Source organism: Nuphar pumila, chromosome 13, assembly GCF_984573655.1.
Source record: "Nuphar pumila chromosome 13, dmNupPumi1.hap1.1, whole genome shotgun sequence".
Lineage (NCBI taxonomy): Eukaryota > Viridiplantae > Streptophyta > Magnoliopsida > Nymphaeales > Nymphaeaceae > Nuphar > Nuphar pumila.
In genome coordinates, this window is record NC_143261.1 from 92,225,782 (window position 1) to 92,242,774 (window position 16,993).

The following is a 16,993-nucleotide window of genomic DNA, read 5'->3' on the forward strand; positions in this document are numbered from 1 at the left end:
AAAAAATAAATCAAAAGACACCTTCTAAAGGTGATTGCCATTTACCAAGCACTTCTAGGTGACAATACAAAGAAGTAAACAACGTAATTACATCCTCTGCTCAAAACACCTTCTCAATGCATTTCACCAAACAACCACTATTCGCTATTGCTAGAGGAGTTTGACCCAACTTCAATCCAAAATTCCAAGTCCTCAATTCCTACCTCAACTACTGGCTCTCAGTAAGAGCCTAACACAGAGATATGACCATGGGCATCAGGCTTTTGAGGATTAGAGGATTTCATTTAAAGACACTTATCTAGAGCGATCTGCATTATAGCGTGTGTGTGTGCGACTTCATATATATATATATATATATATATATATATATAGAGAGAGAGAGAGAGAGTCTTCATAAGTACCAGCAGCCATTTAGTGTCAATATCTCACCTGGTCATTGATGATTGCAATTCATGGGAGCATAAGCATTCATAAGAATTAAAAAATACAGACCTGGCAAGTAGCAGGAAGTAGGAAATGTGTGCGCCTCCCCTTCAACCCAAAAAAAATAAGCAAGGGAAACCCAGAACGAAAACAAAAAGTAAGCAAAGAAAACCTCGATCTGAACCAAAGTGCCTTTCCTAATTTTAGATCTGAAGGTCAAGATTATCACAAACAAAAGTGTATGCCTTGGTTCATGATGCCACTAGGTCAGGTGTTTCGGCTTCTACAGATAACAAAGCAGTGTGTACCTTGTCCAACCAACCATCCAGATGATCCCGAACTGCTTTGATCTGGGGTATTCCTAAAACTCGCGGTTGTACCCAAGAAACATGAACCGTTCCTTCAACTTGGTCTATGATGCCTTCAATTAGATGAACCTGTAAACACATATTTGAAGAACCATTAACAGCCACTGGCAGTATTCATGAATACAATACTTAATTAATTTTTGACATAGTATCGAGATACATATATCATGCCTCCAATATACCGACCTCAGTGAGAAACAAAGATGTAACCACTGAATTTGGGGCATGGCATTAAGAGTGCTCCCATAGGCATTGTTTCACTACCAATTTTTATTAAAAACTAAAATTTCAATTGAAGTTTAAATGTATTTGCCAGGTCAATTTTTTTTATATTAACATGGAGAAACCACACCCAGGATCAGAGACCTAGCTGTGCTGGCTTTGCCTGTCATACTTAGTCGCTGTCCTGGCAATGTAAAACTGTGGACTTACCCTTTGCCCCCAGGGAGTCGCCATGCTTCGGCTTGTGCAAGGGGTGATGCCCATGGGATTTGAACCTAGACCACCGATATAGCAAGCAACAAACAGATCCTCAGAGAGGCAACAAAATAAAACTTGATAACTTACAGATAGGCTTTTCATAAGTAGGTACTCCACGTCTTCTATGGAAAGCCTAGTTCGTTCAGCAATAACACTTAAGGGGATGGTTCTATCTTCTGAAGGACGACTGTTAAGCACAATGATGAATGTCAACAGAACTACCCAATACAGAACTCCACAAATAGAGGATTCACTTTCAGCTTCATTAAAAAGGACATCCAAAAAATAATTAAACAAAGTTGTTTTCCAAAAGAAATGTGGCAAACCAGATATTAACCTGAAGATGATCTCCATAAGACACAGAATGTTAATTTTCTCAAGCAACTTCTTTTCATTTGCTACCAATGCAGGCTGTGCATTGAGAGCAGCTGCATGAACATGACAAAGTTCTTGGTAACGAGCCAAATCACCAGCATTGAATGCCTCTAAGATGTAGTAAAGCCACTCCACATTTGTACCAAGAAGACTTTTTATCTGCAGAAGCAACAGAAAAACAAGGAAAATGCATCAAACAATTTGGCAACAAAAGAAAATGAGAGGACCTTAACAAGTGTTGTGAAAAGCGTGCCTTGAGGTGCAAAAGGCATGCCTCGAGGAGAGGCGCAGCCTTTGGTACCTCAGGGTGAGCCAATGAAGTGCAAGGCACCATGAGGCATGTGCCTCATGGGTCTTGAGGTGTACGCCTCAAGGCTGAGGCGCATGCCTCATTCTTCCCCTCTTTTTAAAAGAAAAAGAGGGAGGGTCGATAGGGCTCTCTCTCTCTCTCTCTCTCTCTCTCTCTCTCTCTCTCTCTCTCTCTCTCTCTCTCTCTCTCTTTTCTACTTTGTTCTTCTCCTCCTCCTCCTTCTTCCTCCTCTGCCGATTTTCTTCTTTTGTTCTTCTCCTCCTACTTCTTCTTCAGTTCTTCTCCCCTTCCTCCTTCCTCTGTCTTCTTCTTCTTCTCCTTCTGCCGGTCTTCTTCTTCCTTTTGTTAATCTTCTTCTTCTTTTTCTTCCTCTGCCGCATTGCACACGGTGTCCTTATGTTTTACATTAGATGTTTCTTTTTCTATGTATCAAACCATGTACTTGCTTGATTTTTGAGATAGGGATGTGGGTTGGGCTGTATAAAAAATTTTGCTAAAATCTGCTCTATAAGTAATTGCTGTGTATTTAAAAGTGTATTTGCATGTGCTTTATAATTGTGTGTGTGCGTGTGTTGTGGATTCAAGGATGTATTTTCATGTGCTTAGTGATTTTATTACTTATTCTTTGGTCGAATGCTCATATTTTATTTTGTTAGATACTTAGATAGATCAAGTTATTACTTGGTGTTATTGCTAGATATTAGTTTCGGACCTTTCTATATTTATTTGAATTCTCTATTTTTTTTTCAAGTTTTTTTTTAAATTTTATAAGCATTTAATTATTTATTTGTGAGGCTTACACTTCACGCAAAACATCAAACAAAAACTAACCAGCATGGTACATGCAGACATACATTTCGTTGGCTGCACGTAACATCTTAACCAATCCAAAAAGAATCAATGGAATAATATCCTACATAGATGATAACTGTAACATTTGGGTGTTCAGGAGGAACCATGCTCAAGCCAAGTTTTTTCATCATTAGGCATTTCAGAGCACGGTGCCCAAGGAAACTCCAACACCCCGACACTACCACTCCAGCCACCACAATATAACACATGATCAAAGGATTGGTACAAATGTGTGCAAATATAGAGATACATACGTGTAAAGAAACACAAGGATTTGTTTGCACTTTGAAGAAATAGAGCAACTGAATGCAATAGGATATAATTCACGGTCGTACACTTACCAGGATTCATTTGGCAAGCTACAGTAATCAGAATCTTTGAAAAAAACTAAACAGGAGACAAACTAGAAAAAAAGACCATTCCATGCAATAAAATAGAACTTTAAATTATCTGATTTATCTTACAATAGGATGCGCAAGAAGCTCCCCAAAGTTGTAGATGTTGTCACCCAACAGTGCAGCCAGGGAGAGATCAAATGCCAAGTCCTGCAAGATAACTCAAAATCACTGACAGCATAGCATATTTCAGAAAAAAAAAACGAGTAGCTAAGCAATGTCTAAATTTTAGATTTCAATGATCAAAGAAGTTGGTTGCCAGAAGAAAATAGTCAACATGCAGAAATGCTCCGAAAATAAATTGCAAGTTTATAACCACTACATCAGAAACATTACTCACTTGTTTGATATATAGACCATCCAAACAGCATTTATACAAGAGACACATTTTTGAAATGTTGAAAAGAAGCAGATAGACTCAAAGAACACACATGGCATGCTGGCAATGGTCGCATTCCTCTCAAGACAGTAGCAAACTCAGAAAGCTGGACAAAATTTTTGAAAAAAAAATTGATATAATAAACAAACAGATTATGCAATAGGCAGATAGCTCTCAGTAGGAAAGAATGAGTGAGGACCACAGCTGCACATCTGGATAGACGGACAGGACCTTAGGAAAATCAAGAGAACCTCATGTTCAAGTACACACTCAGATCTAATAACTTCCTCATAGCTCTAAAATTAGAAAAATAAATAGAGCCACATGTTCAAGTACACTCTCAAATCTAACAACTTCCTCATTGCTCTAAAATTCCCTAATTGCATAACCATCTGCTGGATTAGTCAACAGTGTGAAGCAAGCAAGAGCAGTCAATGCTCTGATTCTATAATATTTGTCTCTGTGTTAATGCACATGCTGATGCAAACTAAAAGGTCTTAATCACACAAGATGGAAGTAATAAATAGAAAATGCCAAGGTAGGATAACAGTGAGAGCTCAAACTCCTCGGAATGAAATTTATACAATGGTAATAAATACCAAATGGGACAGAAACCTGTGAAGAAAAGAAAGAGATCACTGCAATAAACGATATGGTGAGAGCTCGGAATCCTAGGAGTAAAATTCTGTACAATGGTAATTTAATACCAAAATGGGGATTCTGCAACAGCCACAGAAACCAGAGGTGAACCATTCATAACAATAATTACCAGCTTCTAATGAGGCGCCACCTCATGGCTTGTAGCACAGCTGAGACATAGGCCTTATTCAGTTATAAACTTATGCCTCAATGGAGGTTGGTGACACATCTGCTTCACAGTAACAATATGCATCTTCAACTATGGGTCTCAATAAGGCCACAAGGATTAGTAAACCTTAAAACTTGACTGACACCATGTGACAGAAACAGAGTACACTTGTATAACCTCATGTGATTCACACTGTACGTATAGTCATAACTGTTAAAATGTATCATTCAACATTTGTAATATTATATATATTTTATATATATAAAGTATAATACATATTCATATATGGTATATATGCATATGTATTATCCTAATTATATATATAAAATATATATTTCTCTATTTATAGGCATAGGGGTAGTTTAGACATTTCCAGTTTTACGCATATTCCATTTGGAATATGTTTGTAATTTTATCTTTTATTTTATTTTTTATTTTTTCCTTTTTTCGTGGTTTGCGCAACCTAGGGTGGCTCCCCAAAGAGTCGTTGAGGAGCCCCCAACGGTCACAAATGTGACCGTTGGGGGCTCCCAACGACTCCTTTGGGAGCCCCCTAAGTGGCTCCTTTCTTGTGTTATAAATAGGGGTCTCCCCCTTTGTATTTTCTACTTCTTGAGGGAGCTTATGCTCCATTGTAATGGGGTTTTTACCCCTTCTCCATTATTCTTCAATGATATGCAACTTATGACTTTATGTCATATTTTTCCCTTTTTATGGGTTTTATGTGTTAGCACATTATGTGCTTATGTTGTTTCCCTTTAATGGGTATATTTGCACTTCACGTGCATAGATATGGGTTCATTATTGAACCCAATGTATTTCAAGTCACTTTCTAACATGGTATCAAAGCGAGGTCACGATGGGGTTGTCCTTTGGTGCAACGGAAAGCGTGTCGCTCAAGAAATGGTGAAGTATTCATTGCTCTTCCTAAAGTATTATGCTTTTGAAGTTATTCGGTATGTATCCCTTTTCTTAAGAGTATTATGCATTTGAAAATATGTTTCTTGCATATAGTTTGTTCATTTAATGGTCATGATAGTTGAATTATTTCTTTTCACATTTCGTGTGCTCATATATTTTGAAAATATCTCCTTTTAAATTTGATGAAATCGTTTGTTGTCCAAATATAAAATTCGTGTTTTTCGAACTACTCATCGCATATAATAGTAATTTATGTTTTTAAAAATTACCTTCAATTATGTGAGATTTATAGTTCTTATATAAATATTTCATGATTGACCTATAAGTTAACTTTTAAAAATTATATATATGATTTCTTGCTAAAATAATGATCTTTGCTTAAAATTTTTTAACTCTCATATGAACCCTAATTTGATTCGAGTTCCCCTCTTGATTATGGATTTTAGTGCATTTTTGAAAATTTTGATATAATCATTATATGAGAATCTCTCACATCTAAAATCTTTGTTGAATCCTAAAGTAGTTCTTGTTTATGATGACTTATAAGAACTCCTAAAAAGTTTTTCAATGTTTCTTTTTTGAAAAATTATCTATGATAAACCATTAGGAAAGATTGTTTTAAAAGGAATTTCCCACATAGAGTGCATAGTTCATCTATTACATCCTTTTTGGTATAAATGATTTCATTTTTCATCCTTATAAACTTGTTGGTTTGTATTTTTCATAAGGTTTCGAAACCTCTTAATAATATCTTTAAAGATGCCTACATTGGCCATAATATGGTTTTTTTTGTCCTCAATTGCACTTATCAAGCATGTAATTACATAATTAAAATTTGAGAATTTCAAGCATTGCTCTTTTTATAAAGTGCATACTTGCTCACTTTTGTGTATTTTTGTATTTTATGCACATTTCTTTTGTGAAAAATATAATGAATTTAGATATTGAGTTCTTGTTAAATCATTGTAAGTGCTTATAGCACTTTGTATGTGTCCGCATATCTCATCACAATCAAAGAATATTTTAAAATTGTTGTATGGGATTTAATTCCAAATCTATAAATTTTCAAGTGTTTTTTGAATATTCTTTCCTTGAGTATTGTGTTAAAGCCTTCTTTCTGAACCATTACGGTTCTTATGATTTCTTTGATTAAAAGCTTGATTGTCTTGATGAATTCTTTATGTTGTTGTGTTTGTTGCTTAATAAGTCTTTTTTGGTACAAGACTTCTTTTGAAGATTAAGCATAATTCATGTTTATGCAAAATTGTTTTGATGGATTATATTGGACCTTTGATTCAATTTGTTAATCGGTCCTCTTGGTAAAAACTTTTATTTGGAAAATGATTCCTTATGTGGTTACTGCCCTTTTGTGGCACTTATATTTGTCCATCACATGTTATTTAATGCATCATTTATTTGGCCTTATTTTTTGTTATATTAGAGATGTTTGTCGAGGTGAGTTATGGGCACCTCGTGTTGTATCATTTTAGATTGTCCACCTTCCATATTATAGATGGTTGTTGAGGTGAGTTATGGGCACCTTGGGACTCTAAAATGATTTGTTATTTGATCTCTAATTATGAGTGTGTCACTCATTTTTTCTCTTGTGGCCATTGATATTATGGATGCCTCTATGTAAATGCGATGGACATATGGTGTTTGAAACCTTAAATGTTTTAAGGTATATTTAAAATCAAGGTGTTTTGGGATTATAGCCCAACCTTTTATTTGTTTAAGAATCTTATGAGTGCACTTGCACATTTGTGATTCCGTATGTTGTGCTTGTTGTGCACATGTGTTCTTGTGTTTTTCACAAGTGTTCTTGGTGTGTGTATGTTCACACATTTGTTCTCAAGAATATTATTTTATCGATTGTAGTATCTTGTTGAAGATACTTTTTACATGCATTTATTCCAAAATGTTATTGTTATGAGTATTCTTTTTTAAAAGGAATATTGTCTCATTCGAGGTTTTATTTATATGTTGTCATTACAAGCTTTATTGCCTTAAAAGTCCTTTCCTTTTATGCCCATTATCTAAGTGTCATCATATGTAGACAAGAATTTTATTACACCTTCGTGTGTTTTTAGCCCTTTGTTGGCTTTTGCTCTCTTGGTCTAGTAGCTGAACACACTTGTCTGGAGTGATCTTATATGTAGACAAGACACGTTGATTCACACCATCGTGTGTGATCTTAGTTGGCGTTTGTGTTCTTGTTCTAGTCGCTTAGATGTATGCCCATGGTTGGCTTATTTCACTCATTTCAAGTGTCATCTTATGTAGACAAGAGATGTATTATGTTTTAGCCCATGGTTGGCTTATTACTCTTGTTCTAGTAGCTGAACATACTTGGTTTTAAGTGTATTTTTACGTAGACAAGAGATACTTTTTAGTCCATGTTGGCATGTATTCTCTTGCTCTTGTCGTAGATGCACTTATTTCAAGTATTATTATATGTAGACAAGAGATTCGTTTACACACCTTTGTGTGTGTCTTTTGCCTTTAATGGTTTTATATTCTTGATCTAGTAGCTTATACACTTGATTTATGAGTTTTGGAGGACTAATGAGGAAGTTGTTTGTAATGAATAAACTATTATTGAAATTTGCAAAATTCCATTCATGACTTGTGTTTTTCAAGTAAATCATCTTTTTGATATGCATATCAAGTTGATTTCTTAGCATTTAATCTATATATTAAGTGTTTATGGTTTTTGCCACCCTTATATGTAAAATGTTTTTTTTTATTAAGTGTGACTTTCATAAATGTTTTTAAAAACCTTGTGAACTCTTGGGTTTATTTTGCCTAAAGTATGCTTGGAGACTTCGTTTCTCTTTTTTGGAACTTCACTACATGTTTGAAGCATGTTTTAGTTCTTTGAGTATCAATTCATATTATGATTCGTATATGCATATGCTCTTTATGGCCTTTTTTGGGCTCTCATTCAATAAAGCATATGTATGTTATGCCTCTTCGTAGGCTTCTTGTGGTATCCCTTAGTGGATCATTTTGTTATTCCCCATTATGGGGTTATATTTGTCCAATGGTGGACCTTATGAATGCATTCTTGCAATTTTTGCATAATTTGTTTCCGCTCATTTTGTTTTAACATAATGTATGATTTAGAAACTTTGGTTTTCTAAATTTTTCGTTTCATACTAAAGTAACTATCATATTATGCATAAATTTTGCACCTTGTTAGGAATGTTCCTTTTTGAGTAAAGTGCAAAGGTATTTTTTACTTGTTCTTTGTTGTTTTCTTTTCTCAGGATCTTGAAGATAAGAGAAAAGGAAGTCCCTTGGAGAGAAGGTGCTCATCGATAAAGACATTGGAGGAAGATATTTACAATGGCATTCGTTCTGAAGGCTCTTGAAGCTTTGAGATTCTTCTTCTTGCCGTCTTCAACCTTTTCGTTCCCCCACGCAAAGCTTGAGGGGGGGTGTTAAAATGTATCATTCAACATTTGTAATATTATATATATTTTATATATATAAAGTATAATACATATTCATATATGGTATATATGCATATGTATTATCCTAATTATATATATAAAATATATATTTCTCTATTTATAGGCATAGGGGTAGTTTAGACATTTCCAGTTTTACGCATATTCCATTTGGAATATGTTTGTAATTTTATCTTTTATTTTATTTTTTATTTTTTCCTTTTTTCGTGGTTTGCGCAACCTAGGGTGGCTCCCCAAAGAGTCGTTGGGGAGCCCCCAACGGTCACAAATGTGACCGCTGGGGGCTCCCAACGACTCCTTTGGGAGCCCCCTAAGTGGCTCCTTTCTTGTGTTATAAATAGGGGTCTCCCCCTTTGTATTTTCTACTTCTTGAGGGAGCTTATGCTCCATTGTAATGGGGTTTTTACCCCTTCTCCATTATTCTTCAATGATATGCAACTTATGACTTTATGTCATATTTTTCCCTTTTTATGGGTTTTATGTGTTAGCACATTATGTGCTTATGTTGTTTCCCTTTAATGGGTATATTTGCACTTCACGTGCATAGATATGGGTTCATTATTGAACCCAATGTATTTCAAGTCACTTTCTAACAATAACATTCTTCTGGCTAATCATGTAAATCTTAGAGAAACTCTTGCAGCATAATCCAAATCATAACTACAGTTGTATTCCACTAAACAGCATGACAAGTTTAAGAAACACCCAGATCACCAAGAGCACCAAGAACGGAAACTGTGGTTAAATAAGAAAGCAATTCATCAGGTGACAAAATGCAATACTCATGTGCACAGCAGCAAGAACAATACTGGAAACAAAATAGCTTACTACTGTACAGAATCCATTTGCAAGAAAACATTTAAGAAATCCAAGAAGTCAAAACCCTAGACTCAAACAAGTATTCATTCCCAAAATATAATGTTCATATGTGGTGCCATAATCTAAATCTAATATTGTATTAAGCCACACACACACACACAGAGAGAGAGAGAGAGAAGTGATATACCAGCTTGAATGGTTCTGACAAAGTTTCCACAGTGGTGTATGCTAAATAAAGAAGAGCACTTTTATAGAACTCAGCAAACTCCTGGCGAGATTTGTGATACTGAGATGAAATCCAGTGATAGCTTGCATAAACTGAAGGATCAATATCAGTCATGCTGTCCAAAGTGCTCTTCCCTTCATCAAGAAGCTTCTTGCACTCCTTCTGATCCCCTTGTTCAAGCTTAAATGCAGCTATCTGCATCCTCACATAAAGAATTGGTTCCTCTATCCTCATTTCTCTGGTGGCACGGAGCTTTTCAATCACTCCCTCAAGATAGCTAATTGCAGCTTCTTTTTCTGTATACTGACGTGAAACTATCACAGCAAAGTGTGCAAGTTTGAGCAGATTTATTTTCGTCTCAAAGTCAGTGATGAAATTGTGATATAATTGTATAAGGCAATCACCAGCCTGAAAAATGACAAAGCACATTTTATAAGCTTAACGCAAGCCCATGTCACATAACATTTATAGATAACCAACAAATCAGAAGCACACACAATACATACATACATATATATATATATATATATATGAAAATCAGGAGGAGAGATGAATCACTAAAAGCAATCCAGATTCGTCACTTCAAAAAAAACAGCACCATAAGTACGAAAAAACTTATGCTTATGTTTACAGTATCGCCATTAATTTTCCACTTAAGGCACATATTATCACTAATTTCGTCAAAAAACAACAGATAACGTCTAAAATATATTTTTCCTTATTTTTATATACTTTAAGTGGGTATGGGTACAGGTGCCGGTACGGAGGGTACGACACGGCAAATTCGAAAAATGTGGGTACGGGGACACGACTATATATATATATGTGTGTGTGTGTGTGTGTGTGTGTGTGTGTGTGTGTGTGTGTGTGTTTAAAAATGTTTCAAAGGGTATGTTTGTGTCTTTTCTTTTTTACAAGGGGTAAAATGATTTTTTTTTAAAAACAGGGAGGTGACTGATTGTCTTTTTATTTTTAAGGGAAGGGGGTACTTTGCAACCTCTCTCTCTCTCTCTCTCTCTCTCTCTCTCTCTCTCTCTCTCTCTCTCTCTCTCTCTCTCAGAACAAGGAGGAGGAGACGCTGCTCTCTCTCTCACGTTCAATCTCAATGTGAAGAAGAACGAGAAGCCGCTCCTCTCTCTCTCTCTCTCTCTCGATGCGATGAAGAAGAACGAGGAGGAGGAGGACCCTGTACCCACTGCATATCCCTCTCTCTTTGTATACGAAGGAGAACAAGCAAGAGAAGAAGCAAGGAGGAGGTAGGTACCTCGCTCTCTCTCTCTCTCTTTTATTTCTTTCTCTTCTCCTGCTTCTGCTCCTCTTTCTCCTCTCGTTCTTCTTCTCCCGTTGGTTAGGGTGGAGTCTTGCTCCTCCCCTCGTTCTTCTTCTTCTTCTCCCGCTGGTTAGGGTGGAAACGGGGAAAAAATAAAAATAAAAAAAGAAAAGAGAGAGAGAGAGTTGGGGTTCGGGTTGCGTCTAAGTTGGAGGGCATGTCGACACGAGTACGTGGGGCTTTTTGTCGTGTTTATGTAACATAGCTCATAGCAATAATAATATGACAATCTGAATGTTCACCAAATCTTGCTCCAAAACAGAGTTATCAGTCGAGGAAGCGGGAAGCGATACGAGAAGCGGGAGCGGGAAGCGAGGCACTTTAAAAAATTTAGGAAGCGGGGAAGCGTGGGACCACTTAGAAGAAAATTATGAACCGTCTCGGAAGCGAACCGGAAGCGAGGGGGAAGCGAAAAAAATGAAAAAAATGGGGAAGCGTGGGGGAAGCGTGCTTCCCATAAATGGGAAGTGTGTTTCCCATAAAAGGGAAACGCGCTTCCCATAAAAGGGAAGCACGCTTCCCAAAAAAGGGGGATGTTTCCCCACGCATTTCGGAAGCGCGACGTTTCGCGCTTCCGAAGCGCGTATCGGGGAAGCGTGCTTCCCCATACGCCTAGGCGCTTCCGGTAACTCTACTCCAAAATCAACTTGAGATAAATCACAATTGTTCTCAATAGTGCTGATCTAGATTGATTTCACTCAAATTTTGGTTTACGAGAGCCAAAAAACCAGTCTGCTAAAACATGAGAAAGGGACAAGCCTGTTGTGCAACATCAGTAGCCAACCCATCCTTTCATTAGATCTAGGATCCTAATTATAGGTTTTCCCACTTGTTGCAATAATGGAAAGATCCCACATTGTGTGTGTGTATAGAGTATGTTATTAGTCCATCAAGTAGTTTATCTAGAGTATAGGCTAGCCAGTTACAAACCTTATATACCTTTAAGGTATTGGACAATAATGGGACCGCATCCCCTATCCCTCCCAGTCCAGCATCCTTCCTCGATATTCAACTTGCAGTCATACTACATCGCATCCACAGGATCATCACCCACAATGACTGCCACCCCTGATTTTCCCTAATTTCCAACATTCCATAGTAGGTTTTGCATCAAACCCAACAGAAACAGCTTTTGACCTAAAATTCTCAATTTCTTGCTGCTAATACAAAGCAGCAAACAACTTGCACCCAAATTCCCAATTTGCTGCCACTAATCCAAAGCAATGAATAACTTGATTCATTGACACAAGACTGGCATCTGACATCCAATGATAACTCCTTGCCAACCATCAACCTGACTAAACCTGAGGCCAAAATAAGTAATCCCTCATGAGCTGGATCAGGGACACTTCCACCGAAGCATTCTCGCTGGAATGATCAGCCAGACAATTATAATTCATACAGCTTGCTCTTTAGAGCCTCTTCACCAACCAATCTCATGCAACTGCGCATACAACCAACAAACAGCAGATAAAGGTAATAAGCTGATTACTGAATACTATAGAAGGTCAAACATCATATCCAACAATGTAGTGATGGCCTGGCAGGCAGTCCCAGATCTTGAGTTAGTTTTTCACGAACTTGGCCCATAGTGAGGCTTATTCATTACCTCCACCACAACAGCCACAGTTAATCTGTCTCCATCGGCAAGTTGCATGTCTTCCACAACCATGAGAGTTGATTTGGCCAAAGAATCATACTAATCCCAACGTGGATTGCCTCAAGGCTCCCAGAACAAAACCCCACAATCAACCCCATAATATGGTGGGCTCCCACTAACCATACCAATCAGAAGTCTGTTCATGTCTATCGGCATGGATACCAGGATATAATGTTAAATCATACACCAACTGCTTAAATAGCATTTCGTAGAAAACATATCAAGGAGCCAACCGCTCAGCTCTTCATTGCCCTCACAGAGGCTCACACCAGGCCAGAGGACACCCTTCCATTCACCACCCTCTATGCTACATATCAGCCCCTCACTACACAACACATGGGATCATACTGCCCAATACAAGTGCAAATCAACACCTAACCTATAACCTAGAAAGCCTATCACTCCATTCCAACTACACCAAATCAGTTATTTTCCAAAAATGTTGTTGCACTTCCAGTCTCCTCCATAGAATCCTGTACATGAATCACACCTGAAAGCAAAAGATCAACTTGAAGGTATTGCCCATGTCAAACAAAATCGCCTAGAAGATTTACTTCCTGAATAGCGGTATACCCAAAATCACAATTGCTTCTTCAAATTTGACTCATTTTTTTTCTTTCACTTTTCTTTTTGGTCAAGCATAGAGTAAGTACAATACTAACTAGTACAAATTCCACCCAAAACAGCACCTTGAAGTTCTTGCACGCTGAAAGACACCATTCCACATCCGGCACTAAGACCTGGAACATGCAGCACGTGCAACCCACAGCACTACCGCAAGACCAAAATCGCTATCCTCTATGCACCTACTGTACCTAATCCACCTATCTAGATACCTAAAACCTGTCATGTTCACCCAAAAGCCATAACCCACCCAACCCTCTTGTCTGCTTTACAAGTTTTCCAAGAACTTAACCCACTAAGGGATATGAGGTCACACCAGAATATCATGTCTCACTCACAAAGCAGAAAACAAATCATATATATGCTCACTTATAGAGGTTCTCGACGGATGCCAATACTATCTGGTGTTGTTCCACATCCCACACAACAACCCCAATGCCCTATCCTTGGACCAAACATACTGAAATCCTCAGGTTTTCAAGCCGGATCTTTGCAAGGAACTCAAGGCCTGATGCATCTCCACCATTGCTTGCAAGCACATCCACCAAGATCTCATTCTTGGGGGATAGCTGAACTACGCGACAAGCTCATGCATTGCCATACAACCATCATTTTGAAAGGGAAATAACAGCACAAAGTGGATGACAAACCAACTATGCCACATCAACATCCAAACCAGCATCATCATCATGAACATCCAAGCCCTCTAGCCACATTAACCTGAAGCAATCCTGATTTAACTGCCTGGATTTCGTGCCAATCCAAAAACGCATGATCTGTTCTCATTAAGTGGAATTAGATCCTAATTATATATTTCCACTATATATTCCTTCGCATCTGGTCATTAAAACCACCAAAACAATGTCTACTAATAGAATCATCGATACTACCTATTAAAACACGTGTCCCTAGGTTTCCCCCTAATGACCCAGTTTCTTCAAAATTCCCTCATTTTTCAATCTTACATCCACCAGCACACTCCGAATAAAAACCCTAAACACTAATTCCAGAAACATGTGATGCATAGCGCGGAAAGAGAAAAAAACTGAATTACATTATAAAACCGATGAACAAGAACTAATTATGTAACCAAATCTGCTTCCAAATAGATGGAAAAACAACTAGAAAACGCGATCGCGATCACCTGGAAGACAGCTAGAGCGACGAACTGCTCGAGCTTGAGGGTGAGCTGGTGCCACAGCTTCCTCCGGTACAGATCCGCGAGGGAATTGTACCACTCGGCGAGCTCCGGCTGCGCGGAGCTCTGCGACTCCAGGAAATTCAACGCCGCCATAGATTGGGGTTTTTTTTCGGCAGACCAACCGCGACGATAGGGCTTTCCCGGTTAGGGTTTCCGGCGGAGACGACAACGGTAGGCGAACGACCTTCAGAGACTCTCTCTCCCTCTCTGGTATTAGGGTCTCTCTCTCTCTCTCTCTCTCTCTGCTTCTGAACGAGGGAAAGAGCAGGTTCGGAGGGAGGGTGGGACTTTTTTTTTTGGCTTTTATTTTCGTTCAGATCCCTCGCTAGATATGAGCTAATTGACCAAATCACCCTCGGCTGATGCCACTGTAAGTGAATAAAGCCTCCCTTTGAGAGCAGCAATTCTCGGAAGAAGAAGGCCTTCTAAAATATGAAAAAACTGATTGTTTCCAGTGGGAGGCTCGCTTTCCAAATCCATTGCTTCTTGTCACTTTCCACTTTCTTCTTCCTAACATTCTATGTTTTCATATGAAAAGTAATATCTTTTTATAACAAGCTTAGACGTTGGTTTTATATGGTTTATATTTGTTTTCATGTCATTTCTTATTTGCTTCCACCTGCTATTCATATTGCTTTTTTATGTGTTTCCAGTTTTATTTGTTATGTGCATGTATAATCACTTTCCGTTTTATACTGCTTTTTAACACTTATTTTTTCGCTTCTGCTTCACACATATCGCTTCTTGTATTCATTTTGTTTCATGGCAACTATGAGCCGAAAAAACCAAATTGACCATGTTCGAGCTCAGTTCATACTCGTGCTCAATCTAACTGAGCTTGAGCTCAATTCACAACACAGGCTGGCTCATGTAAAAAGTTTCATGTTATTAACATATGGATTGTATATATATAGGAAAAATATTTGCTACTAATGAAGGTAGGGAACTAATGAGCTAGATATCATAGGTGCAAGTTGTATTGACTCAATCTAACCACATGGATGTATGAAGAATGGTTTGTTTGTTGAGGATCAAGCCTTGTATCGTGCTTTTCTGTGTGATCTTTTGAGTTATCAGATTTTGGTGGGCTGTTGATTTTTTTACATCTTTGAAAACCTAATTATTTGTCATAATCACATGATTCAAAACAAGTATCCTACTAAAACAAATCATGTAGAAAAAGAGTGATTTCTACTCATTAGTTTTTTACCTTCATTATTAACAGATCTCTCTCTCTCTCTCTCTCTCTCTCTCTCTCTCTCTATATATATATATATATATATATATATATATATATATATATATATATACACACACATGAGAAATCACTGTGTAGGCTGCTAATATGACTATCTCAATTATTACTGTGCAGTGGCGCATGCAATAAGGAAGTTTGCACTTAGATGCAAATTGCTAGAATATATAGAAATTTGGTTATACTCAACTATATCGTACTCTCTGGTATAAATTATAGGTGAAACTTCATCTGATCAATCACACCACACGGATGTGTTTAACATGATTTGTTTTCCAGGAAGAGCATGTTAGATCGAGCATGTGTATTGTGGGTGTGTGCATGGTGAATATTGGCTACGGTCTATTATATGGTACTCCCTAATAAAAACTTATAGGTGTATGTTCCATTTAATAAAGTGCACCTTGTGTATTCATTCAACATGGTTCCTTTATTAGGAATTGCATTTATTTTTTATGATGAAGAACCCCTCCCCAAAGCGAGGAAAACCCCCGGATGGGGCCCCATGATTACCCTGCCTTAAGTGGCCCACCTGTGAAAGCTACAGACACACCCTTGCACCAGCGGAAATAAATCCAGCATCTTCAACTCAATTTCACCACCACCCAATTAGCCACACGGGCAACCTTGCGGTGGTTATTAGGAATTGCATTTTGGATTACGTGAATTCGAAGTGAATGCATTCTTTTACAAAACAGTGAAGTTTGCAATGGCTATGAGTGCTGTTCTGACCGTATCTAGGGAGTGTTGTGAATGGTGGTAGCACATGCAAACACAGAAGTATTGTGAGCATATCCTACCAGGACATTCCTTTAGATTCATGGGAAAAGAAGCCACTTTCACATGAAAATGGCTTCCTTTGTGCCTATTGAAACCATAGTTGGCAAACCCGGCGAGTTGACTCAAGAATCACCCGAGTTGACCTGGATCGGACCCCCAACTGGGTCACCGATTCAGGACTGCCAATCCACATGCCTCTTATGTGTGTTTTTTCATGCATTTTGTGATTTTAATGCATAATTCCCATAAAAAAATACTTATAAGAATTATATGTTTTGAAATCATAAATATTAACAATTATGTATAGTTGAATA

At 37.7% G+C, this 16,993-nt stretch overlaps 1 protein-coding gene across 1 annotated transcript; it reads right to left on the reverse strand.

Annotated features, from left to right (window-relative positions):
• Positions 1-410: 410 nt before the first annotated feature.
• On the reverse strand, positions 411-14,923 carry LOC149819179 (26S proteasome non-ATPase regulatory subunit 13 homolog B-like). Its single transcript, XM_089984360.1, has 6 exons — positions 14,588-14,923; positions 9,791-10,237; positions 3,273-3,353; positions 1,609-1,805; positions 1,359-1,458; positions 411-860 (listed from the first exon to the last, which is right to left on the reverse strand). The coding sequence occupies exons 1-6, from the start codon at positions 14,735-14,737 to the stop codon at positions 675-677; spliced, it is 1,161 nt and encodes a 386-aa protein (XP_089840486.1). The 5' UTR covers positions 14,738-14,923; the 3' UTR covers positions 411-674.
• Between the last annotated feature and the right edge of the window lie 2,070 nt (positions 14,924-16,993).

Coding starts and splice junctions, on each gene's coding strand:
- LOC149819179 (XM_089984360.1), bottom strand. CDS start 14,737: ATGGCGGCGTTGAATTTCCTGGAGTCGCAGAGCTCCGCGCAGCCGGAG. Junction 1,806..3,272: donor AGCTTCTTGCGCATCCTATT/GTAAGATAAATC, acceptor TTGCTTCTGCAG/ATAAAAAGTCTTCTTGGTAC. Junction 1,459..1,608: donor CTTATGGAGATCATCTTCAG/GTTAATATCTGG, acceptor TGTGCTTAACAG/TCGTCCTTCAGAAGATAGAA.